We start from the raw sequence: 27,964 nt of genomic DNA, 5'->3' as shown, positions 1-27,964 counted from the left end.
CAGCATCTCACAATAACTTCATGCAGGATTATTAACAGTTTCTCTTGTCAGAATGTCTGAATTCTAATTATAAACAGCAACATTATTTATATTAATACCGACTGCTGATCTGCAGTTTCCAACCAGCATGAGACTACTTCTGACATAGAGCATGTTATTTATTTTACTTGTAAACAGCGATATGAAAAACATTGGCTAATATATATGTATATATATATAGATAGATAGATATGGAATAGCTAAGATCTACTTATTTAAGTCATTCAGTAAACAGCTGCAATATTGACAATGAGCATAAACATTAACCACACTGCTCGTACAAATATCTATGTTACATGCATGTTGTGCTTACATGCTCCCTCACACACACACACACACACACACACACAAAAAAAAACTGTACATCGATTCATATGTTCCTCTTTTCATACGACAACAAAATTTAATGAGACCATGAAAGCAACATAATTACATAAGAAAACACTGATATACATACACATTGGGTGATATAAAATAAATATACAATTAAATATGTATACAACCGTTCCTTATGTTCTACTGCAGGTCATAATTAACAATAGATTGATTGAAGAAGCTGCTGCAGTGAGTTAGCAAAAGCGTCTTGGTGGGTCGTGCTGGACGGCAGGTTCAGTCTTTGCTACCAGAGTCGATCCTCTCCTGCCGCCGCTTCATGATCTCCTGCAGTTCTGAGTCTCCGTCTGTCTTCTGTAAAGCAAACACAAGAAGATTGCGCTTTTTCAAACATTTTGTCCAAGGATTCCCCTATTACAAAGCGTAGAATACAAAGAGACAAAGGCCATAAGCAGGAAAAGAAGCCACCTCAGACCTTTCAACAACTGCACTGTTTGGACATAAAGTTGCAAAAGCAATGGCAACAGACTTTCAGTAAAAAATCCTGTCAGCTGTCGTGGAAATAATCATAATTAATACAAATTTACTCCAAAAACGTTGCATGTTTTGTGTTAATATAATTAGCTCATGAATAAATAGGTTAATACGTCTCTACATGGATTATAGATTGACATAAAATTAATGAAAATAAAACAACAACAAAAAACAATAATAAGGAAGAGTTGGCAGAAACTTGTCACCTTAAAGGTGAGGAGAAAACCAGGAGGGAGAGATGACGAGAAGCATCATCAAAACTAAATATTTTTTTATATATATGGGAAAGACTCTGAACTCTATCCAGGCCAAAATAATCTTTGACTGAGAGATCCAAAATGTTTCTCTTTGTGGCACTTTTATTGTCCCCTTCATATTTCTCTAAACCACTCTGCTGAGTCAGGAGTCATTGCATGAATGCTGTATTTATACTTTTTCTGTTTGCTTTAGACCCTCTCCACAAAAAACAGCCTCATAGACAAAGTCAATTATACATTTGATGAATAATATCACATGTTTTGTGTCTTTATTTATCCTGCATAACTGCTTGTTATTATGTTATTATCCTTGTTGTTAAATTGTCTGACAATCCTGCCTAGTTAGTTCTGACCTGATTACACTATTACTTTTGCACTGCACTTGTATTTATTATAATAGAGGATGACTGTAATAGTCTGACAGCTCACACCAGCTTTTATATAAGTGTATTGATTTGTCTTAACATGCCCAGATAGAGACTGAAAGCTGAGATAGGTGGGTATTATTCATTTGTGGGTTTTGTACTTTTTTGTCGTAACAGGTGTGTGAGCAGTTTACATGCATGCTTAAACAAGTGTGTGACTTACCTCCAGCTGTTCTTTCTGCACGGTGATCTGAGAGTAGACACGACTGCCTTCTTCTTTGCACACCTTCTTCAGTTCATCTTTGTTGAGGGAAAACAGTTGGGCTCCAGTCAGGATCCCCAAACATTCAACAGTCCTACAGACAATTAATTTTCTTATTATTAGATACAGTATAAATGTACTGTATTTATTAATTTGTACACAGTATCCAGTAGTGAGTACACCATCCAAAAAGACAGCAGTTTGACATGCAATAGCAGGATAAGCACAGGTGTAATCAATAACCTTAATCACAACCGGACTCCTCTGGGTTGTGTCTGTTCTAGCATCCTGGTATTGTGCATGCTGGCTTGCTGGGACATTTAATGGAACTGAGCTATCATTAATGTTATTAATTAGACCGGTTCTTCCCAAATCATCCTGAGGGGGGCATCAATGTCCAATTGTATTGCAATCCATCCAATATTTGTTTAGACATTATATGTCAATATCACAAATGTCAACCTTATGATGGCTCAAGAGGAAAAGTCAGGTGGCCATCAAAGTCAGTAGGATTCACCTGCCAGAAACCAGGAATGTCTGTACAAAATACTAAAGTACTAAAAATCTATTACTGACAGTGCGTTAATGGTGAATAAATACAATGCAGCTTGTAATACTTTCTAACATTTCAGTCAGAACTTTAAGTTGTGGGACGGTACTTTGATTTTCTGGATTGATGAGCATTGTGGGTGACTTACAGTTTGGAGAATTTTTTTGCTCTGAGCCATGCGGTCACTTGCTCTGGGTTTGAGTCAAAGTTGAGCGGTACTTGGCTGGATGGTCGCTCCACACGGAACTTCGGTGGCTTTTTGTTAGCAGTGATCATAGTTAATAGCTCATTGTTGACCTGATCCATCACTGCAGCACAGAAACAGGACGGCAGCAGATGTCAGAACAAGAGCAACTATTACATATCTGTGATTCCTAGATCTTTTTTGTGTTCACTCACTTTTGTCTTTTTTTGGTCTACCGTTGTTGAAGCTCTCTCCATGGCTCAGAGAACCAGGAGGTGAAGTCCTGTAGCCCTTCTGCACACACAGGCACAAACAGTTCATGAGAAAACAACTATTATTACAAAAACGGGTTTGTCTTTTATCTCACTGGTGGTTGATACATTTTTGCCCAGGAGCCAAAAGAGAAAATATGTGTGTGGAAATATTTTACACCAGAAAGAGAAGCTGCATGCAGCACCTGCAGCAGGGCGTAGGTGAACCTGTGTGCAGCATGAATACGAGCATAGGAATGTAGGCTTTTGGTGAGGGTGGAAACATTGCTGCACAATGTGTCGGGTCACAACAAGTGATTAGTGTTTGTACACAAAGCTGCACTGACCTAGGACCAGTGTTCAGATGATACGACTGTAAACATTCCTAGCTTTTATCTGTGATGTTCAATGAATTATCCTGTGAACTTTAAAAATTAAAACGATCATTTTGTACATACTACACATTGTTTGTCATGTATCTAGGTTTTGTATTCATCCGATTACTTTTTTTTTTTCCTCTGGAAAATCTTACAAACTCATTCACTTTGTAGCAAATGTGTTATCTGTTCGTGTCCTACTCATCTTTTGTACTTTTAATTCTAGCTGCAAAATAAATGTATCCACAAGCAGTGATAAAGAAACCTTGACCCCTCTCATTACCTTATACTTTAGTAACTGATTGCCTACATTTACCAGAAATTATTGTGACACCTCTTGCCAACACGCCTCAGGTTGTGCAGCTGAGATAAGGATAATGACAGTAGGCGAAGTAAGTGAAAGTGACACTGATACATGGTACAAAAAGCTGAAAAAAACATGTCATGTGGCTGCATTGTATCCTGGTCTACTGAAGCAGACAAACTCAAAACTTAATACTGCAGCTAAACTTAGAGTTAATGTTTTATGTTCAGCTGCTGGAAACATTGCCTGTGGGAATGCTAAAAATACACCACAGTCACAAAATATCCTCAGAAATGTCGTGTGAGTTTTTCACAATGCTATCAGAAAAAAGGTGTTTAAGTGAATATTTTCCTTTTAAGAGCTCATACATACACTGCCAAAGTTTTTGGGTGTTTATCAAAGAATGTAATGTTAATGCACTGCATGTATAGTACAGCAGATCACCTGGTTGTAGACGGCTTCTGGCTCCTCGATCTTTACAACATCCAGGATGTTAAACGGAACGTAGCCGGCCTGACCGCTGCGATTCCGCAGTTTCCACCACTGATTGTCATCCTCTATCACCTGCAAGCAGCAGGCACAAACATATTTAGCAAAGTTGAGATGTTTAACTTCACAGAAGGTCAATTTACGTTTCCCTAGCCTTAGGTTTGCATCTTCTCTGCCGTTTGCTACAATGTACATCTGCATTTGGTTTAAATTCAAAATTGCATGTCAATCTTCACATCAAAGGCAACATATTTGACCTAGTTTTTACCTCGAGGATTTCGTCCTGCAGCACTGACAGCTCGTTGACATTCTGTGCTACAAAGTGGTAGCGAATTTTGGCATATTTACGGGTGGAGGCCATCCCATTGTGAGACCTGTTAAGACACATGGTATCCTGTCATCACAGTTTGACATGTTTTTTGTGAGTAAAAGAGACAGCAAAGTGTAAAGTGTGTGAGGAACTTCATTACTTACCCATTTGACGAGTTTGAGGAATGAGTTCCATAATACTAAAAAAAGCATACAGATTGTTACATTTTCAAGATTGGGACCTGCAATGGTTGGCACATTCACAGGCTAACAAACAAAATCCTTACGTCTTCAGTTGAGTGTTTTCTGTAATCGGGGCTGATGGGAGACCCCGGTGGCCCAGTGGGTCCCTCTGTTTCCCATGGGGCCGTCCTGAAGAACTCCGCCGGCGGCTCCCAGCCGTTCCGAAACTTTGGGTGATAAGGAGGAGCACACTGATCCCTGGGCCACTCCGCTCTGCAGGAGGAAGAGGAGGGACAGGATGGTCAAAAGGTGACCTTTAAGCTGCACATGTGTACAGACACAGCCAGCATGAATAATGCACCCATGTCTAAGTGTCCTTGGACAAATTACTGAACCCCTCATTGCTCCCGATGGTCAGGACAGCACCTTGCATGGCAGCTCAGACTGTGTGTGTGAATGAGCAAATTGTAAAGTGCTTCGGATAAAAGTGTTCTATAAATGCAGTCATATATGTACCTGGGTTTGGTCCATCCATCCCCCAGCAGCTCAAAGATGGTCATCTCTTTGGGGGTGAGGTGTCCCCGCAGGAAGTCGACAGTGTCTTTGGAAAGGTGAGGAGAGATTACTGAACGCACCAGTTCAGGACTCCCACAGCTCTGCAGCACCTGTGGACGCAATCACAAGTTTACTGATCGACTGCTTCTTTTTTTAAATACCTTGGTTCAAAAAATATTTAAAATGTTTTTCTACAAAACCTTTTTTTCATTCATGAAAGTATGCCAAAAGTCTAAATGCATTGGTGTTAATGTTGTCTAAACACAAGCAGCAGCTCAAGAACTTTGCCTAAACTATATCAAACAAGGTGAATCAGGACTATGGAGGCTCATGCTTCAATATGTTTTGGACAGGTGCGTAGGAGGAAATGCCCATAGGTGACAAAAAAGAAAAAACCCACACACTATTTACTTGCAATATACTTGTATTTAGAAATACAACTTGTCAGTTGATGTTACACTGAGAGCTACCGTTAGCCTGATAATATTATTATTTTGGATATTATTTTGACTTTAGCTGTATTGTTTGGTGTTTGTATATATACTGATATGGTTGCTGTCCATTCTATATAGTGAAATGTCCATTTGTTCATGGTGTGAAGTGCCTTCTAATGGGCTAAGTGCACACTGGCTGTGGAACGGGCAGTTCAGGGTCACTAATCGGCCTCACTGTAGGAGGCATTGTCTATATCTGTTTGGAATGCTCCCATTTTCATTCTCTGTTTTACCTGATGAAGATCTAATGACCGAAACATATTTCTTAATTATAGTTTATTGCAAGTAAATAGAACAGTGTAAAGATCTGGCCAAACATTCAGGGGCCAATTCTGATACTTAAAAGTTTTCCATACTCAATGCTTGGGACACATTTTGGCCAATCCTCAATATTGAGGTTTGATATCCAGCCCTAGTATTTACTGAAGAAATTTAAGTAAACAATACGTTTTTGCTGTTTTATCTTAAGGTGCTTTGTTGCTTTCAGAAGGCATAGTGGCAGCCACACTTTGAATATTACTGCTCCGGCTTTATCTTGACCTTATCAAGCAAATCCAACGTGTCCAGAGGTTATTGCACAACATTATCTGGCAGAGCCTAATCACAGCTCTGTGTTTCTATCCAGCAGTATCGAAGGTGTGGCTGAACACTGCAGCTTGGCAAACCGACATTGTGTAAGTGTGGCTGCACCTTAGAGCACCTAGAGTCAGAGCTGAAAGCCATGTCGCTCCAGTCAGGTGACATTTTAGCAGAGTAGCAGTGGGTGTGGTGCCAGAAAAAATAAAAACAATAAGAGGAATGTCTGACGGCGACAATGCAAACTCTAAACTGCTTTGATTCTGTGCATTTTTAAAAGCTCAGAGCATTTTTGTCAGATATGCCTGTGGGCTCAGTCGACATTGAGGGTGTCCAATGACATGGAGAACTTATTTGGCATGAATTTATACAGTTGACATTCAGAAAAATCAGCATGTGTTCAGGATGATCATCTATATAAACCTATTTGACATCAGACACACACAGAACAGATTTTTAGCTCTTACCAGCTCCAGAGGGCCGAAGAGGAAATGAACCAGCTCAGACGCACTTGGATTCTGTATGTGCTTCTTCAGTTTGGCCTGCAGGGGGCGCCATGAAAGATACACCGTGAGAAGGTAATGAAGAGAGGACAACTGATGAATGTGATGAAGGAGGAGAGGTTAGCAGCTGTGATATCTCACCAAGAGGTTGAGGGCCAGCTTCAGTTTCTGCAGGCTATCGATGAACTCTGCTTCAGAGGGGGGCTTGGCCCGCAGGGTCAGCATGCCCTCTGTAAACAACCAGAGCAACAATGACCACACACAGACTCCAGAGTTACCAGCTCTCCATACAGACATACTACAGGCAGGATGCAGGTTTCACTTTCTGGCCACGGTTCAAAGAAATTAATTTTTTTCCCAGTGAAAAAAAGGTTAGGAGTACAATAATGGTTAGTTAATAAACAGCTTTGACCAGAGAGTAAAAGCCCATAAAGAATGTGCTACATCAGGGTTTCTCAACTTGTGACCCAAAAGGTCCCAAAATTCTCACAACCCCACAGAGCAGAGTCATATTACGTACATTTGACTGTAGTGTCCTTTTAAATTGTATTTTAAGGGGTATGGAAGTTCCAAATTACATAAAGGTTATGATATCAGACCTACTGATTTAATTTTTAACTTCGTACAGTGAAGGGTTCGTATAGCTTTTTATTATATCATTTCCAGGCTCTTGAAGAATGTATCATTACATCTAAATTATTACTATAAATACAATTGTGAAAAATAAAGTTAACCGAATTCCTTTACCCACAGCAATCAATGTTAATTTTACCAGCTGTTCGTATTAACCTTGATTGTACATTTAGGTTGGTATGAGACGCCAGAAAACAAGAAGCAAATATGATGACGAGATTGTTTAATTTCAAATCTTAAAAGATTTTTGGTTCACATAAGTGATTGTGTAGATGAAACAGATTATCATATTATGTTGAAAATCCATCATATTCCTAACCTTGAAAACATAAAATTAAGCATTTTCCAAACGTTTAAGACTTTGTATGAACCCATACAAGATATATTTTTAAAACATAGCAATCAATACACCAGTCTTACCAACCTTTTGATCAGCATATGACCCTACATTTAGGATTCTGACGCAAAAGTTGAGAAACTGATTCTCTAGACAGAGAATACATCATTTTCAGCACATCTGTATGTGTAGTCAAGGACAACACATATGCATTACTTATTACCAAATGATGTGTGGAAAAGTAACACGTTCTATATGTGTCTGCACCTGACCACACTGCAGAAGGAACGAGGGGTGTTGATGTAAAAACACAGCATCACACCACTGCCAGTATTGGGTGGTAAAACATTATTCAGCCACATTTTACAGTAATATTATTACTTTTCACTAGGGGAACCAGCTGCTATTACACTTTCAGTCCATAAATAAGATGACACTTTTGCTTTCAAATCCAGCAAAGCTTCAAATTGTTTTGATTCATCTAATCTGCCTCTCATGTCAGTCTTCATTCAACATTTAAATGAATTTTGCTTCCTTTTGGTATTGCCAATATTTTGACTTTGTCAGGCAATAACATAACAATAACATTCTAATTCAGACAGAAGCACACTTATAATAATGCATTAAAATCACCAACATGCCAGAAATACACCAGATCAGCACTCACAGGGAGTGATTAAGAAGTAATAATATTATCTCAGTTATGATAACTGAGTAATGTATCACATACTTAACAGAACCCTGAACTGACCACTGCTACCACACATGCATCACTGGATGACAGTCCCGGGCCAGAGGACACAAAAAGACATAAGCATGGCGATGTGAGCAATATGAACATATTGTCACTGCATTCGTGCCACCACATCAGAAGAAAGGGAGACAGACCTGCTGGTCCTTTCTTCTTATTCTTCTTACTCTTGTTGCGCTGGTTGAGCTGAGAAAAGGCCTCTGCTGCTTTTTGCAGCCGCGCCACAAAGATCTCTATGTCATCCAAGGCACAATTGAGGATTTGCTGAGGGAGACAAATCCTGGGGTTTAGCATGAAGAATATATATATAGCATTAAGAGACTGTGTAATGTGATGACAGGTGTTATAGTGTGGATAAAATCACTCACTACATCCTTCTCAATGCGCTGGGCCAGCTTTTCATGTGACTCAGTGTCATTTTGTCCGGAGGCTCGTGGATCTAACGCAAAAAAACGTAAAAATGTAAATGCAACTATTGAATCAAATGTGAGCTTTGCATGTGACAAGGGCTTTCTTTTGAGTGCATGAGCAGTATGTGTATTCTCACCCTGAGTGTTCGTGGCTGCTACACGTCCCTTTGCAGCAGGTGAGGAGCCCTTAGAGGCTGAGGGAGGGAGAATGGTTTCTCTGTGACGCTTCATTTTCTCCTGATTCACCCTGGAGGAAGCAGAGGAGGCATCAAGACCTTCAGCACCCTAACATCAAGTTAGCTAACTTCTAATCAGAGGTCAGTGTCGCCTCCTTCAATGTGTATTTGACTGCAAGAATATGTGTGTGTGTGTGTGTGTGTGTGTGTGTGTGTGTGTGTGTGTGTGTGTGTGTGTAGCAGAATTGTTCTCACTTCAGAGTCTGAAGCCTCATTTTCTTTCCATGCTTGTTGTCTCCAATGGCACTGTCTATATCTGCATGAATCATCTCAGCCTAAAGATAGTAAGGAGAAACACACAAAATCAAACTAAATATATACACCATGTATATGTGCAGTTTTAAGGCTGACAGCAGTTTCACTGGCAGCCATAGTAAAAGATACAGGGCCTAGATCATATTGCAATATTGCCATGTCAATGTCAAATTGAATGCTTAAAGCTTATTTCTCATTGCAAACTGACAATAATATCTAATTCATGATGGGTTCAACATTTTCTAAACAGGTCAAAGTGATCAATTAAATACGATATTTAGGAATGCTATTGGCATGCATGGTGAGAATTGTATTTCCTGTTTCTGATATGCTGTCATCTGGATTTCAAATCTACAACCAAAGGCAATGGAGTTACCTTTACAGACATTAGAGAGGTCAGCAGTGCACCTACAAACTTGCATTGACATTATGTTGTTTTAGTGCGTAGTTTGTCCATTTGTTTGTTTATAATGACTTGTGATGCAAACTGTGATGCTCATTCTACAAAAGTGCGAAATAAATTAATTTAACTGACTTACTATATGTACATATTTACATACAGCTAAAAGGTGATGACATTAAATACATCAGTGTATTGCATAACATTTTAGCTTTTCTCCAAAAACATATTTAGAATTTTGAAGATGCTTTCTTATTCTTTCTTCAGATTACATCACAGAAGCGTCAGAGTTTCGATAGATAAGAAACTCCACTTTCTTTTATATTCTTTCAAAGAAGACAAAAGTATATTTGTGATAATCCAAAAGTTGTTATATTCACCCAGGTCAGTGTTTATGAGCCCAATATGATGATTAACAGCTTCCGTCAACCAAGTATTTCTTTTAACTTTTCACATTTCTGATCTGCTGCTACACTATGACCCACCCAGACCTCTCAGGTCGTCTGGGACAGGACTGCTTGTTGTCCCCAGAGTCAGAACTAAACAGGGGGAAGCAGCATTCAGTTTTTATGCTCCACATATCTGGAACAAACTCCCGGAAACTTCAGGTCCGCTACAACTCTCAGTTCTTTTAAATCAAGGCTGAAGACCTATCTTTTTGATGTTGCCTTTCTTTAAATAACTGTTCATTTGTTATACTGAAGTTACATTGTTGAAACTGTATGACAATCTATATAAGCATATAAAGAGAAATTCCTATTTTATCTGCTTTTATATGTTTAACTGTTTTAACTGCTGTTTCATTTTTTATACTGCACTGTAACTTTTATTCTCGTATTTTATCTGTTTTTAATTTTTTTTGTATCTGTTTTTATGTAAAGCACTTTGAATTGCCCTGTTGCTGAAATGTGCTATACAAATAAAGCTGCCTTGCCTTGCTTTAACTTACTAGAAGTGATTCTGAACTATAAAGAGGTATTGTCTTTGCAGTGAGTTATAATATTACATAATTTCAGGGATAGATCATTCTTTGAGCAAATATCTCTGAACGAGGCTGTAAAAAATTTAAAAGGATACACACAAGCACACTGCCACCAACGGCACTGAAATCTGACCTGGCGCTCCAACAAAAGCAGCTTGGATTTACAAATGACATAAAACACAAAGCAAGCCAATCATGCACGGACGATAAAAGATGCAAACTGGGCCAAGCCTGCAACATTCAAACTGAGACTCACATCCACCTCGTCACAGTGGAAGAAGTGTATGTCGGGTTTGTGTTGCTCCTTGTCCTGACACACCAGCAGCAGCACGGAGGGATAACGTGTCTGATTCAGGACCGACTGACTCATGTGGATCGTGGGAAGAGGGAAGTTCTCCAACTCTTCCTGCAGAAGCACAACAGATGAATAGTTAGAGGGGAAGAGGTGGAGAGAAAGAGCAAGATACTATCTGAGTAGGCAAATTCCTCAGTAAGATAAAACAGTAGGCCTACTACAAATAGTCTTCTAAAAGTGACGCGAGATGAGAACATGAATACCACTCATATCTGCACAGCAAATATGAAGCTACCACATGCAGCTGGTTAACTTATCTTAGCACAAAGACTGGAAACAGTAACAAATGCTCCAAGCACCTAAAACTCAATAATTAACACTAATTATATATTGTTTGTTTGATTCTCACAAAAGCCAAAGTGTCAAAATGAAAATGTGTTGTTTTACGTGGAGTTTTGTGTGATTTTGTTATCTTCAGACAAAGTCACACCAGCTGTTTGCTTCTAGTTGTTATGCTAAGCTAAGCTTACCATCTGCTAGCTCAAGATTCATATTGAACATGAGAGTGGTATCAGTCTTCTCATCTAACTTTCAACAAAAAAGCAAATTTCCCAAAATGTCAAACTATTCCTTTCAAAGGCTGTTCAATGTGTGATGGACACAATAATTCATTGCACTGTACGACATTTAATTAAAACCTAAAAAGGCACCTTAGAGACAGACAGAAAAAAAGAATGGTCAATATCGATGCACAGAAGACCAATATGTCCTGACTTTTAGCTCCAAAAACACTGAATCCAACAATTCCCATGATGAATCTTCATAGCATCTTTAATCAGACACTCACTGCCTAGTTAAATGCTCACGTCTTTCAAACTTCATGCCCCCACTCTCTAAGGTTTTCTGCAGTTTGTGATGCTGTTAATCACAAATGCAAATCAGTGACTGTAAATGTGACACTTATTGCATGTTAACATAATCCGATGATGCGCATGATGTGTGGAAAGATGTCGAGCAGTACCTGTGTGTCACAGTCCAGCAGCCTGACCGCCTTGTCGGTGACCTGCAGGAGCATCTCCTGGGTCCAGATTTTGTCTTTTGAATCCAGAAGGGCCAATTTCCGGATGGCATCGTCCACTGTCGTGATGGACTCTGTCTTGTCCATAATGAATGTGGAGAGATGCTGAGGAGAAAACAGTGAGTTTGTAAATGACGGATACGATTTTTGGCTGTGAGGGGACTACGTATAACCTGGTGTGAACTGAAAGCAATGGCTGTTTGGAAGGTAGGAAAGGTATGCTTTGGAAAGTTGAAGGACGTAATTTGAAATACACATTATTTCTAGTTAACTGGCTCTGTTAAAGTAATACTTTGACATTTTGGGAAATGTACTTGTCCGCTTTCTTGCAAAGAGTTAGATATGAACAATGATACCAAGCCAGTTAGCTTAACTTAGCATAATGACTGAAAACTGGGGGAAACAGCTAGCCTGGCTCTGTCCAAAGCTTCTCAGCTCTCAGCAAGAAAGCAAATATATATATATAATATAAATAATGATATTTCCAAAAACAGTTTCTTAAACTGTTATTGTTAACTGTATATTTTACGTTACTTTACATGTCATTTTAGGAATGTTTTCTTACAGTTAATTGACTTAAATGTTTCTCACAATGCTGACAGAGTTACTTAGCTGTGTAATTTACTTGTTTAATCTAATATCAAAACTGTGATATTACTACTTCCACGGCTCTCTCTACATGCAGCTGCTGCCAGTGTGGCAGTTATCTGTGATTACCTGCCCATGTGTGATAATGGGGAGGCACTTAGAGAAATCCTATCTGAAAGGACAAAGGACATAGTTCAACACCATCCCTGACCTAAAGCACATCTCTGACTCAAGCTTCCCAACACCAGCTCCTAAATGCTGTAATCCTGATTGCTTTATTATTAAAAAGTCCTGTAAATGACACGCAATCAAGAGATTGTGTCAGGTTTTATCTCTTGCTAATAGAACAATTCATCATGACATTTAGAGTTACTTTTATCTTGTTTCCCCATGAGCTGAGGTTGAGTGACCATTTTTAAATTATAAATCTGTACATTTGTTGACCTCATTTGAGAGTTTCTTTCCTTTTTTAAGCCTTAAGAAATTCAACCTGCCTAAGACAATGATGGTGCACTTCTACACCCCATACTCACCTCCTTTATCACCCTCTGGTACGCTGCTGCCACCGCCAAGGACCCGCCAAAACCTCATGTTACAAAAACAGTTTCTTCCCGACTGCAGTCGGTCTCATTAACAAGGCCTAGACTGCTACTGACAGACTCTGACTGACTCTTAACCCCCCCAACTAACACATATCCTGGACTTTTATCCCTGACCATTGTGCATATTATATATAGTGTGAACTTTTGCACATCCAGATTCATATTTTTGTACACCCTGCACAAAACCGTACAGCTTTCTTTTCCTTTCTAAAACAGTTATATTGTATATATTTGTTATATTGTCTTTTATATCATTTTTATTGCCATATTTCTATTCTATATTTATGTTTTGACTGTTGCAGTACTTTGCGCCATGTTTATTGTTTTTTTCCATTTTCATATGTTTATAGTATATACAGTATGCATCAAACACGCCAAGGCAAATTCCATGCAAGTGAAAACTTAATTTAGGAATAAATCTTATTCTGATTCTGATTTTTGTATTTTGGGCAGTTTACAGTAAAGGAGACAGGAAACGTTGAGGAAATGAGAGAGGAATGACTTGGAACAAACGTCCTCAGACAGATTTAATCTGGAGACGCAATGTACATGGGGTTTAAAACTACTGGGTTACCAATCTGAGTTGCTACATTTTATACCTTTTTTTTTTAGTTAATTTTATGTTTTCTCCGATGTCAGGTGAGCAGGTACCAAATGCACTAGCAACAACAATAATAATAATAATAATAATAATAATATAATAATAATAATAATAGAGTACATTATATGAAAAAGTGAATAAAACATTTAAATAATACAGAATGATCATACACAGTGCAAGGTTTAGGAAACTGCAAATGTCCAGGATCACTTATAGTCAGATTTGTCTATTAATAAAACAAAAAACTTTTTTCTTTTTTTTTTTACTTTAATGAGTACTAAAATGATTTTAAACTTTTATAATAACGTTATAACACCATTGAATAAATATGTAGTGGTTGAGTTTCAAATCTTTTGCCAAGTTTTGTATTTCTAAAACATATTTTTAAATACAGGAATGGTCAAAATGATAACACACAACTTAATTTTTTTTAGAGCAACACAAATAGAGCAGATCTTACCTCAACATGATACTGTGACGTCTCATGCATGATATAATTGGAGTTGGAGTATTTTTTCCTCTGTTCTGTTGATAAAAAAACAAAGATAGTAGAAGTGAAAAACTGACAATCCACCAAGTCCTGCCCTCGATCTTACTGTATATACAGCTATGTAAACAGCCTGCAGTGTCACTGAGCTAAACTCCACATGTTGCACGTTTCAGACGTTTCAGCAGAGTGAACAGATGAAACAAAACACTAGTGTGCTAGCTAAAAAGACCAGCAGAGCAATAAGGAAGTGACAAGAAAACATTTGTTTTTATGGTTCAACTGTGGACTTCACAGTCAACAATACTGTTAGATATTCACATAAATATTGTATGGATAATAAGGTGATAGTTTTAGACACGACAGCATCATTCACAGTATAATTTACAATAGTGCCGCAAAAACCACAGCGGCTTGTGATATTACATCTTTTAACACAATTGTGTGTCCAAAACTGTCCTGCCAGAAGGCAAGTAAAATAAAAACACCTATCTGAGAAGTTAATTATTAAATCTTGTATCAAAGAGTTGTGTTACTTGAGTTCTTCAACCTTTATAGTATGTTGGCCAGGTTGGCATCTTGCTTTATCAGGGGCACCAATTAGAATCACAGATTTACTGTAGGGTCAAAGATCAGTGATCAACTTCTCGACAGCACCATGATCACTTCCTCATCAGTGGCACAGTATAATTGTAAATTGTCATGCATAACCTTCTAGTTGGTAAAAATGCTATGAAGTTGAAATGCTTTAATTTTTTTAGAACAAACCTGTTGAGTAAAGCAGGTGAGAGTACTGTAAATAGCGACATGTGGTATGTAAATTATTTTTTTGTCAGTGCTACCAGTGAGATTAAAACGTCACGTCACCACGCAAATCCACACAATAAAGATCCACTCCAGACATGTTTTAAGACATGACATACTCTGCTCTGAATAACAATTTGTGTCTGGTCACAAACACCAATTAAATAAACTATTTACACACTCTAAAAAGCAAATCTACTCTTTCTCCCTCATTTAAACATCATGAATAATATATAAAACATTTATACATCATCACCTATTAAGTTGATATGGCGAATCTGTTTGCAAACAGCTTCTTATTTACACATCTGGCAGTTACAGAGCAACATTATCATTCATTTGGAGTTGTGATTCCGTCCACCTGACGAATGTCCAATATTCACTCTCTTTTAGCTCTGTTTTTTTTTTTCGTGAGGTAAATATTTGGCTCTTTAGCTTCTAAATGCTTCACTGTCTTCACCAGCTAGTCTCTAACTGTGTCTGTCTGCTGTTTGGAGCTGAACAGATAATGCACAGTGTTTTTTCAGAGCTTTTTCACTATAAACAGCTGCCTGCTGCAGCTGAAAACGCTATGAGAGCGGTGAGAGTTAAACAATGAGATGAAACTCACTTAAAGATCTGTAAAGCTAAGTGGCGCTGCAGATTAAGGTGATAATTCTTTGTAGGTTCATCACTATAAGTGACCTCTTTAACATTGTAACATTGTTTTCACAGTCATTTGATGCACTGCTATACACATTATTGATTAAAGCTGCTTTAAAGTTTGAGGTAGATTGAAAAAAGCATCAAATGAACTGACATTTTTGAAAACCAATACAAGATATCAAAAATCAGATTTAGTCAATGAAGTTCAAATGTAGTGACCTGTTCAAAGTTTGAATGCCATTTGTAAACCCTGGAGCTCACTCAATTTCTTTTCAAGACATCATTGTTCACAGCACTGTATGTACTGTTGGCTGGGACCATTGTCTTTATACAGGCCAATGTTAAATGAGTGAGCCAGTGTGCTCATTGACCTCTTTACCAGGTGAATAGCCTGCAGGTAACAATTACGGTTAAATGAGAGTATGTTCCTATCGACTCCACTGCCAGATCTCATATCAGGTCTCTTTCTGTCCCCAACCCAATAGAGTCAACATTTTGATGCCATGGTTTTCTCTCCATGCAGACGTTCAGCCACTTTTTGCTTTATGTGCTTTATGGTGACTATGACACAAAAGCTCTGCTGTTTGTATAACACTTAAAATGTGTGTCAAGCCCCTTAAGTACATTCCAATGTTTTATATCCATTTATTGATGATTCACTGTGACGTAAACATGCTTGATAGAGCTTAGACTCTTCCAAGTTCTCAGCACCTCTTTATCCATGCAACCGCTGTCCCTGTCCAAATAATGCAAGAATGTTTTTGCCATTTTGTCTCAGCTGATTTCTTCCTGGTTGGCTCCCCACAGGTGAAACACAAGCGTCAGGTGTCGCACTGAAAGTCGAGCTCGTCCCATGTCTTATTAATGGCCTGACATTTGTGTCAATCAATTCACGCAACAGCTTGCAATAAGAGCCACTTAGCAGGCAGATGGGCAGATCCTCAGAGCTCTCCAGAGTCAATGACCAGTGATAAACATGGCTGCTTGGCAGATTATCAAACCAATACATGGCCCAGAACAATCCGATTTAACATGACTGAACCCAAAACCAAGACAGTACATTTGTATGATGCAATGTCATAAAATTGTATTGTATTATTAAAATCCTGTATTGCAACATCTAAAGGCTGAATCAATTCAAACAATAAGCAATATGGAAGTGTGCTGCTGTGTCCAAAAAATATTTGTCCAAATGTCACCAGAGTATTACATCAACACACCTCACAGCCTGATACTGTACACAACAGAGTTGTCCTCTCAAAGTAATGTAAAACTAATACAGATTTACATCGCATATTGTTCATAGAGAGTAAAAGACCAAACACGTACCATTATATTTTTTTAAATACAGCCACTGATAACTCTGCTTTAACAAGATTAATTTAAATGACACTAGAAGAAGTGGATCTATCACAGACATTCAGCTGACTTTCATACATACGCAGACATGAAAGAAAAACAGCGGTACAGGACGGGATCGAAGTTTGAATTTCCACCTGTTAATTCAGTCTCTCAGCCCAAACACATTTTACCTGACAAAGACATGCCACAGAGTGAGAAACTCAAGAAAGCTGCCAGATGGTCTGAAGTCCAGGGAGGATGACTCTGATGTGGCATCTCTCTGCTTTACCCCAAAGCTGCTGATAACGGATCAGGTGGGAGGACCTGTGCATCATTTGCATCAGTTGTGTGCTGCTCTGCACAGTGTGAATGACGGGGAGTTTTGCATATGGGAGATTGAGCTGGGACTTTTGCTGTCGTTCCTCTACATGTTTATTCACCAGCAGACCTATATCTATCCAAATATCTCTCACTGTTATGGATGGTGCACAGTATTGTGGAGGACAGGCATGCTGCTGTCATACTGCAGTGAGAAGGTAGTGGTGACCATCTGCCACACGAGATGACACTAGCCAATAAAAAACAGCACAGCCTTGTCACACATACACTGGGATATTTCACAGAGCTCACAGGAGTTGATGCGTCCTGTGGATATTTGGATGACTTATGCCACAAAAATATTTCACAGACAACGAGGTGCACAGTCAGATGCTTTGGGAACATCTTGCACCCCTACAATACCCTCATCTGTCATTGAAGGCCAGACCATTCTATATTTGGAACAGTGTATCCATGCACGACAGCAGGTTGTCCTGACATACCTTAGTTTAGGTTTCTATCTTGGCCTATGATATGCTGCACAATGTCCCTCTATGTCCACAGTGTGGAGGAGGTGCTGGCAGGAGCCAGTGAGCTAATGTCTGAGGGACGCGCAGGGAGGACCAGAGGTGAGTCCGCCTCTTACTTTCCACTTTTCAATGCGTCTTTTATTCACCTGCAAAACATGGGCTTACCCACCCTGTTCCAACCGCACATTAAAAACAGGCACACCCTGCACTCCCTCTTACTGTAACATAGCACATTTCAGTGTCCAACACACACACACACACACACACACACACACACACACACACACACACACACACACACCACACACACCCTAGCACCCACACGCCCAAGTTTGCAACAGCTAAAATAAAATGTAGTGTCATGCCATACTGAGTTTCACCACAGTCAGTAATGGATCCTGACAATGTAGATGTAAATGGAGTCCTACAATACCACAAACATATCCTTCAATTCAAAGTATGCACAAAAGATTGAAAGTCAGACAACATTAATATACATGTGCACACAACGTGACTACAAAAGTGCAGACAAACCAAAAGCCTGATGCATTTGACAACAAATCCCAGCATGCTGTGCAGGCCTGGCACAGAGCTGGAAACTCATGTCCCCTTCAGGAGCCCTGCCTCCCTCCCATGTCCCTCAGTGTCTGACAGAGATGTCAGCAGCCTGAGCACAACAGGGCCCCTCAGCAGGACCTTGGCCCCCTCTTATCACTGTGTGTGTGTTCTGGGGAGAGGACTGTGATAGTCCTGTGAGGCTGCATCACTGTGCTGCAGAGTCAGGGTGCACGATTTCCTGACAGTCATTTGCATAGCAAATTGAATATTGTTGTGATTTGAATCAATTACAGGGCTGATCCACACAGCTTGACTATTGACAGTTTGGAAAGGTATCAAAGGATATATCTAACACAGATGCATTTAAAGATGAGTCTCAAATATACTATAGCTTTATTTAAAATACAATAAAAACAAAATATTACTCCAACAGAAGTAAAACATTTATTTGTCGGGGACTATTTTCAGATGCGGATTAATAAACATTCAGTGCACTAGAGATTATTTACAGTAGTAGGATGGTGTCTGTGGGATTGACTCAAAATAAACTACAGTGCCCATGTTCATTGTAATGAAGTAACATCTCAGTGGTCAAGCTCCTAAATTATAAACTGTAAACAGTCTGTAGTGACTCATGCCACATAAATAAGGCCAGGTGTAATTACAGGTGAAGGGCATGTAAAGGCAAAGTCTTTAAAATAAATAGGCTTTCTGCAGTCACTTACCGTATAGGGCCTTGGCACTGATCTTGCTGTCCGATCTGGCCACTCCACTGCAATAACAAGAAGAGGAGACAGGGTTACGCTGCATGCTCTTCATCTGGTCCCCGGCACCTGTGGATGTCAGTGTCACAAACCCTCTGAAACTCCCACACTGTCACTTCTCATGAACGCAAGCCCACAAAATAGAAGTGATATACGGCGAGCAGTCAGCCAGCACTGGATGAGATTAGCCTGAGATTCTGAACATATGGACCAGCCAGGGAGAGAGAGGGAGAGTGGAAAAGGGAGAGAGGGGGGAGGGAAAGAGGAGGTGTGGGGGACATGGGTAGAGGCTAGAGTCAGCAACCCAGGCAAAGCAAACAATTCTCAATAGTGACGCTCTGTGCCCGAAGTCCCTGACCCACACCACCTTCTGCATACTGGGTTAGTGAGTCTCTCACGCCTGCGTGACAGTAACTCAGCATAACACACAGAAAGGTAAATATGTGAGGGGAAGCAGGAATGTGTGTGACACTCACTTGGCTTGCCTCGACTGAGGTCCCAGGACACTCATGATTTAAGGCATCCACCTGAAGAAGGAAACAGAGAAAGAAAGAGAGTGGGTGTTAATGAAAGACTAAGAGAGAGGGAGGTGGCTGGTGGCGGAGGGCAAACATTTTACACCAAAACAAACATGCATTATTTATCCTTTTAAATGCCTGTTGCATCATTTTTATTTTTACCTCATTAAAGTAGTAGGTATGCAAAGTTAAGGCATACTGTACCAACAGCCTGTTCTTCCCCGGGGGAGAGCCAGGTGCTGGGCATGTAATGCTGGTAGTCAGGGGACTGATCTGGGACAATGGCAAACAGCAGGCTGATATGCACTGTGTAATTAGATCCACTATGTTGATCACTATATCTGCGTAGTTGCAATTAATTTATTTGGTTGTTTTACACTATTTGATAATTAGCATGGTGTGCTACATCTAAATCCCGTTAACGGGAGCAGGAAATGAGAGTCTGAAACTCTTGCACACCTTTCCCTCTGGGCCTGGAGACTCTGACTTGTCTGTCAAGGCATGTACTGACAAGGTTATGTCAAATATATCAGGTTTACAGTTCACTCTATAGCTAAACACCCACTGTAGCTAACAGTAGTCTCGCTTTGCCAGACACTCCTCCAAAGCACGCTGAAGGAGAGTCTGGCTACTCCACATAGCATTGGGGGATGGGAGGATAACATGCTCTGGTTTAATGGCATTTCTTTAAACCAATCAGAATCGTAATGGGCGGTGTTAAACTCCTCACAGAGCCGCAGCAAAATAGTTGTGTGAGAGAAAACTTAGACTGGACAGATAGTCTAGCTAGCTGTCTCAATTTACCCTGCAGAGATCTGAGGAGCAGTCAACCATAGTCCTCATAAATCCACTGAATTTAAAATTCCAACACAAAGAAAGCGGAAGGAAGTGGAAAATACATGGATCCGGCGGAATTTCCTGCAGCACCAGAGCAATACCAGAAGTGGAACGCAAAGGATATAGACTAGCCTTACTGTGGACCCTAATAAGCTGTTACACAACGAGGAGTGCTCTGCTTGGTTTACTTTACAAAAATTTATAATCAGTCAAATGTAGGAAGGCTTTTTGCACACCTCTTTTGTCAGGCAGGTGCGTTGGATATGACCAAAGGTCAAAATCTGAATTTATCTGATGAAGGTCTAAGACCGAAACGTTGTATTTTCTAAATAAATAACTGCTTGCGAAATGCTCAGTGTGCTGGATTCTTTCTAAGCTCACAATAATTTATACTGAAATAAATATAACCACTGATAAGTGTTCTTACATTAATGGCTAAAGTAAATTGTATTTACCACTGGAGATAATAATCACCTTTTAACGTTTGTGACTTTTAGACTCCAAGAAGCCATGTATCACTTTAGACAACCCATTCAGTTTGTATGATTAATTGGTGGCGAGAGGTTTGGATCCTGTGTCACCAGCAAGTATTTTAAGTGTTTTGCGAGAATCCAACCTGTAAGATACTGACCCTGTGTCAGTTCGTGACACTGGCCGTGCTTACCACAATTAGCTGTACATATTTCAGTATAATTTTCTAACCTGTTACCAGTTGTACATGACAGTGTTTTGAGACAGCCATTTCCTCATGACATGCCTTACCTCCTTTCTGAAGTATAGTAGAACTGTTTTTGCATAATTAGCAGCGGTAAACTACATGAGGTAAATACTGTGTATAACAGTTTACAGGCGCGGTCACTCAAGCTTATCTCGCAGCAGATCATAAACATAATCGCCCTCAACAGATATTCTAATCTGCTCATATCTGCTGAAGCAAAGTGAGGGCAAATCACAACAACAGCTCTAAGATATTAACCAAAGTCACTGTGTTCCTGCAGACGATGTATGATTTTATTCAGATAGACACATGTAGCTCCATTGCGACCAGTTTAAAGGATTCATCTATAACAAAAGCTTACTGAGAAATGCAAATGAGCAAAGAAAACTAATCCTATTTACTTTAGTAAGCCTGCACAAAAGGTAGACTTCCTCTTTGTGTCCTTATCTCTCTGGTCATCATCCCTCTGCACTATTGTTCCCAGCTCTGGCCTGCCGCCAGGTTTCAGGAGGGAGGTGAAGCTGGAGCAGGACAGGCTGGGTGTCATGTGTTGTCAACCTCATGGCAAGAGGCCCTCGGCACACCTCTCCTGCACTCAGCCTAAGGTGCTTATTGTTCAATACTGACAACCCTTTATTCATTTGTAATTGCACGGTATTATAACAATAATTGCACAAAAATGAGTGTGCAGGACGTTTATCTTAAAGGCTTACTCGTAAAGGCAAGTATGTCTTATTCAATTCTGCCCTTTACAAAATTATAATATATTTTGATTTCCATATTCAATTGGAATGTGGTTAAAGTGTTTTCATATTAACAAATCATTTGAGAGCTAAGAGTAACAGTGCTTACTTCAGAGTTCTCGTTCAGCCCTTCTTAACATAGTCTCATATTTTAAACTTCTGGAATCAGTCCTGTGGTCTGTGTTGTTTATGTTTTCACATATGAAATCTAATTTTGGGTTGAAACTCATCTCATCAACTCATCATTTTATCATCTAACATGTTGACAGTTTCAAAAACACACACATAGAAACAGACCATGAATACCAGGCTTAAGTTACTACAATATAATTGGCTAATGCAAACATATGTTACCCCAGCGAAGTTACTTAAGTTTAATCGGGTAAACCCAGATCTATGCTACAAGTGGAATCACTCCAAAGGGACTCTGTTTCATTGTTTGTGGGACTGTAATCAAATTAAAGACTTCTGGAAAGAGGTAGCACAAATGATATTTCAAATAGTGTCTGTTAAGCTGCCTCTCCATCCCAAAGTATTTATCCTGGGGTTGTACCCATCTGACCCTAACTTAAAAAAGAGATAAAAGTACTTATGTGTTTACTGCAAGCCAAACGATTTCTTTTGCTTGGAAAGATGTGAAAAGGCCTAGTATTGGGCGGTGGCTTAGAGAAATGTCTTCTTGCCTAACAATGGAAAGAATAACATATATGGTTAAGGATAGACAAGATACTTTCAAACAGGTTTGGGGACCATTCTTGGACTTTGTTGAACAAAATGATGTGGGTGATAGTCTGGCAAATGAGGGGAATTCTGAGTAATCTAGTATTTTTCATGTGGGAGAGAGATGTTTATATTGGCTTGTGACACTGTTTGATTGGTTAGATTAGATGCTCCAGATATATCCTACAAGAAAGGATCAGACCAAGGTTGAAAGGTCATTTTGTCTGTATTTACTCTTTATAATTTGTTTTTATTTTATTTTATATAAGTTTTTTTATACACTCAATAAACACATTGTTTAAAAACACACACACACACACACATACACACAAGAAGCCCTGAAATCCTCATAAACAGGTGACATGCATGTCTAGCGTATCATAGTTATTTACTGCAACTTTCGACCTTCAAGTTTAGAAACTGACAAAACCAAAGCAGCATTATAACGTGCATCTTTCTTACTGGACATGGGATTCTGCAGTAAGAGTTTATGCTCTGAGGATGTCATGAGCTAATGTGCCAAGTGTAAACAAAAACAAAACAACTTAAAAAAAACTTCAACAAGAAGCTTAAGTCTGAAACACATGTAATGCCACAAAATTATAACTCTGTTAGTGAAAAGCAGCACAACTAGACATTTAACACAGTAACAACTACAAAAAAGATGAGCCTACATTGATATGAGCAATCTGGACTTTGCTCCATGCTCTTGAGTAAGCATTTTGTAAGACATAACAGTTGTCTGATTTTATGTATTTCAAGCCATGGAGCCATCTGGCTGAATCACAGCCTACTGTTGATGATGTTAAGGGTTTATTTAGTGTATACAGGTCTCTGAATCAGGGCACAGAGAACCAGCACAAGACTAAATCAGGTCATATTTCACAGATTCTATCCCTATCTGTTCACGTAACATTCATATAACCTTTCTAACACACAGAGAACAAATAATCATGTTCCAGGACAAAAAAAATGGGTTTTCTCATTTGGTTGTTAATGTGTAGTCATGATGAGGTTATTCCTAAACTTGTTGAACCCAAATGAAAGCACATTTCTCTCACCACAGAGCTAAATGCTGCAATTAAGGCTGAGGGTGACATCAAATTTAAATGTATGGTAGCAACATGTAGTTGTCAGCTCTCCTGCAGCAAGCAGAACCAATACCAAACAGTACACTGTGCTGCATGAGAGTGTGTTGAGAGTATGTGTTGAGAGATGCTTATTTTCTGTGATTTGTGTTGTTCTTGTAAAGCTGCGGAATGGACAGAGTCCATAACAAATTTCCCTTCGGGGACAATAAAGTATATCTTATATCTTATACAGTATGTGTATTACTTCATAGATGAATCCAAGGGCATAACTTTGGGTTCAACATTGGGGGTGTTCATATCTCCACTTTTTAATAATTGAAATTTTGAGCATATCAAACACTTAATTTCCTGCATTGTGGTGAATTTTTCTGCAACAATTTGTGCCTTTTCTGCATCAAGTTAGGGTGAAAATGTCTTTATTTATGTAAAGGAAATTATAATAGCTATTTTGGGTGGGTTGCACTGGCCAGTTTTGATTATGGGTGGGGGGTTGAAACCCCTGTAAATTATGCCTATGGATGAATCACTGTACAGTTTAAGTGTATCAATATCATGTCAAACCTGCAGCCTCGATCACAAAACATTAATAATGTGCTGACAATTAGTATACACGTTTCCTAATATCACAATAAATCATTAATAATACATCATCTCTATAAACAACCAATCTCAACTTTTAAACCAACATGAAGTCATAAAAAAGAGATTGGACAAATATAATTATGAAGTTGAACAGTAATTAGTCAACTTCACCTGCTGAGGAAGATCATTGAAAGCTCCAGAACAGTCACTGAGTGGACTTTTTTTGTGGTGAGATTTATCAAGTGGGAGCCATGTTTATAAGAAAGAAAGAAAGAAAAGAAAGAAAGAAAGAAAGAAAGAAAAAAGAAAGAAAGAAAGAAAGAAAGAAAGAAAGAAAGAAAGAAGTAGCCTATCTTAGGAACTCACAGTGGTGGTGTTTTCAAGACGGGATGCTCAGGGTGAGAAACTTTCGCGAGACAACGTCTGAAGCATCAGCCTGACATCACAGCCCGATCAGGACAGAAACTCTGCAGGAAATTGTCGATATTTGTAACCGCTTGTTTTAAAGTAGAACCGTTAAAATCCCAGCCTGTTAACTATACAGTTGCCGTCCAACACAGAGCGCAGACGTTTGTTGCCGGTTCCCCGCAGTAACACAGTCGCTGAGGAGACAAGGCGGGTGCAGGTGAGTGATATGTGATTCTGCAGGTAACTCAATCTGAGAGGGGAGGAGCTCCACGGACACTTTACTGGGGGTGGGCCGCTCGGTCACTGTGAGCTTTTCTCACTCAAATTGCATGCTGGTGATACAAATCACTCATCTGTTTTATTATCCTGCAATACATAAAACAACCCACACTGAGCAGCTTTATTTGGAAACAGAGTGAATTTTTCTGGTGTCTAATTACCGCATGGTATCTAATGTACTGTAAATCTTATTAAAAAGTGAAGCAGTGGTTCCAAACCTTATGGTTTGTGGCCTTAAAATAAAGCTACTATATCTACTAGTCCCATCACAAGATATGGCCTAAGTGTGGACTACAACCAAAGTGTGATTTTTCCTCTTCAGATAGTTTGATTTAAAGGATTTCTGATCGTTTTAGTATTTCACAAGAATACAAAGGCAAAAATTACAGAAGAGTAAGAATAAAAACATTACTTTGTAACAAATTACTTTTTTCATTCTTTAATCATCTCTTGATTTATCTTGGGACGCTTTGTGGATCCCAGCCCCAAGGTTGCCAATGCTGTAAAGCATGAGTGCCCCAAGACCTTATATGCGATGACCTGCGTGACATTTACAACATTTATATGGCAATAAAGAACAGATATAAAAAATGCTGTTTATGATTTACAATGCATAAGTGCAATTCCATTTTATATGCAAGCTCTTCAGTTTTGCGATCATTCCATTTCCGCAGGTTTCCTTTGTGCAGTAAAGTAGTGACTGGTCTAAACTAGTTGGATTTAACAGGGTGACAGAAAGGAGCAACAGTGTGGAACACTGCCCAGGTTTCAATGTCACTGGCTGGTAAGAATGACCACTCTTTGTCCAGCTGCAGTAAGCTGTCCCTGCAAAGAAAATCATTAAGATAATGCAGTTGACCTCTTCTGGGTATATTACTGTATTTGAACAACTACTTGAATTATTGTGTTTTAACAAAAATGCAAAGAATTGAACATTCCCCATGAAACCAGCAGTCAGATGCGATTAAAAGGGGGAAATATAAATGCTTGCACACACACACAGTGGCTTGACCTACAGTCACTGCCATGCACAAGTGTTTGTCTGTGCTCGGCTGTTGCTCAAGCGCAGACACTCTGAAATGTGATTTGTTTTGAAACTGGTTACTTTGGAAACCATGCCATTGGGTTTGATCATTAACTTAAGCTGTCAGTAAAAGAAATCACCTGTTTGAGGAATGTGGGGGAGGAAATGACTAATAGTTACAACAATCTGACATCAAATATGTGCAGTTAAAGGTTTAAGGAGCCAAACTAAAACATTCATTCTCAACCTAGAATATGTTTTTACAGGTGCCCTTTGAGTCAGTGTCAGGTATACTCTAAAGAGATTGAAGCACAACTAAAAGCATGTTATAGTTCGTTACAGATGAATAGGAATATTGGAAGGTTATTTGCATGTATAGTCGAGTGTGAACACACTCCAGTTGACCTGAGTTTTAAAAATGGAAGTCATGGGATAAGTAAATGTTCCTTTTTTTAGTAATAAAATCAGTGTTGTCACTATTCAAATCTAAATCAAAACAGTTCTGCCCTCTACTGGTGATGAAATAACATGAGACTTATTATTGTTGTATGTTTAATATAAATAATCAATAGTAACACAAATACATATATTTATCTTCAACATGCGTAAAAAAAAAATTTAAAAAAAGAGCATAGAGAAATGAAAGAAAAATCTGTTACTATGTCTCTATGGCAAACAGGCCTGACTGGACCAAAGTTAAATCCCTGAGAGATCCTGCTAGCACAGATGAACCAATACGTAGTATTCTACAAATTAAGTTATAAAAATAACAGTCCAAACAAACAGTCTTCACCTTATAAATATTGAAACTGTCTTAAAGACAAAGTTACTTTGATTTCTGGTCGTACCAAAGAAGTGCAGACAGGCTGTGAGTTCAGCTATAACACACAACATGAAGATGAAGAGAAGGCGTCTTCATGAATAAACACTAAAAGACACAAAGAAGAGCAAAAACCAATCAGTTATTACTGTATATTCAACTGTACCTGAACAAACTTAAAGCACATGAGACACAAAAAAGTGTATGAAACAATGTGTAATTATCCAAAATTAATCTTGCAAATGACTGCAGGTTTAGTTTGGTTTTTCACAAGTCTTCATCCATGTTGATGTATGAATGTATTTCGGCCATCAGCCACCTGAATACAACAATATCCATCCAGAATAAGAGATTGTATTATTGTCCTGGGATCTATCTTGAGAGGAAAATTTGTGGATGTGACGACATTGTACAAGGTATACAGTATCACTTGAATGAATGCCACCCATATCAATAATTCAAACTAGTCCTAAAGGGAACCAGGGCTTATTTCAATCATGGACCTAAGCATGAACAAAAGGAAAGCTCAGTGCAGTCAGGTATTTCAAAACATACGTATGAGATGCTAATTATGTCGAAATATCTTGTCAATCAAAATAAATGGAGACTATGATGTAGGCCAGTCTTTTCATGTGATAATGAAGTACAGTATGTAGTCTATGTATGACACCAGATATTGCAATTTACCGACCCGTCTATCATTTATGCTGACGTGCAACTGTCAAAAAAAGATTTGTGATCTCACATGTCCAAAAATCCAATAAAGCCATCTATCATAGCTGGTGTAGTCTTGCATTGCCAGACATTGCCAGGGTGGGACTAAGCCCCAATAGCGGAGATAGTGAGAGGCATCAGGCACGTGATGTCAGGCTCAATCCCAGCAATGTACATCCATTGAGCCAGTCTATGGCCAATGAGGTTTAATATATACTGTCTGTGATGAAAACTAATGAGAGTGGGACTGACCTGGCCAGTCGGGCTAGAGTGCTGAGAGCCAGGACTCCATCTAAGCCGTAGGCAACGAGTAAGACACTGCTAATGATT

At 39.0% G+C, this 27,964-nt stretch overlaps 2 protein-coding genes across 5 annotated transcripts in view; both read right to left on the bottom strand.

Moving 5' to 3' along the window:
- Positions 1-416: 416 nt before the first annotated feature.
- Positions 417-25,020, bottom strand: eps8l2 (EPS8 like 2). Of its 2 annotated transcripts, XM_039808829.1 has the most exons (21): positions 24,756-25,020; positions 19,657-19,707; positions 19,142-19,188; positions 14,194-14,258; positions 11,886-12,047; positions 10,826-10,975; positions 9,128-9,207; positions 8,834-8,943; positions 8,655-8,725; positions 8,424-8,550; positions 6,707-6,795; positions 6,530-6,604; positions 4,954-5,102; positions 4,542-4,710; positions 4,420-4,454; positions 4,214-4,319; positions 3,901-4,020; positions 2,740-2,818; positions 2,489-2,648; positions 1,752-1,884; positions 417-726 (listed from the first exon to the last, which is right to left on the bottom strand). In XM_039808829.1, exons 2-21 carry the CDS (start codon positions 19,689-19,691, stop codon positions 649-651), a joined length of 2,040 nt encoding a protein of 679 aa, XP_039664763.1. In that variant the 5' UTR covers positions 19,692-19,707; positions 24,756-25,020; the 3' UTR covers positions 417-648. The 2 variants fall into 2 exon arrangements, with proteins under 2 accessions (XP_039664763.1, XP_039664762.1); XM_039808828.1 differs by lacking the exons at positions 19,657-19,707; positions 24,756-25,020 and having other exon boundaries at positions 19,142-19,394.
- Positions 25,021-26,673: 1,653 nt separating this feature from the next.
- LOC120564031 (transmembrane protein 80-like) overlaps positions 26,674-27,964 on the bottom strand; it is a 3,508-nt gene continuing 2,217 nt past the window's right edge. For 2 of the 3 annotated variants that reach the window (XM_039808649.1, XM_039808646.1), the window contains one exon: positions 27,040-27,964. This exon is cut by the window's right edge and continues 124 nt beyond it. In XM_039808649.1, coding sequence (XP_039664583.1) covers positions 27,841-27,964 — 124 coding nt within the window. In that variant the 3' untranslated portion in view covers positions 27,040-27,840. The other variant, XM_039808647.1, reaches the window with a different exon arrangement.

This window comes from Perca fluviatilis, chromosome 8 (assembly GCF_010015445.1).
Source record: "Perca fluviatilis chromosome 8, GENO_Pfluv_1.0, whole genome shotgun sequence".
NCBI classification, from domain to species: domain Eukaryota; kingdom Metazoa; phylum Chordata; class Actinopteri; order Perciformes; family Percidae; genus Perca; species Perca fluviatilis.
The sequence above is the reverse complement of the archived record's forward strand: the minus strand, read 5'-3'. Positions and strand labels throughout refer to the sequence as shown.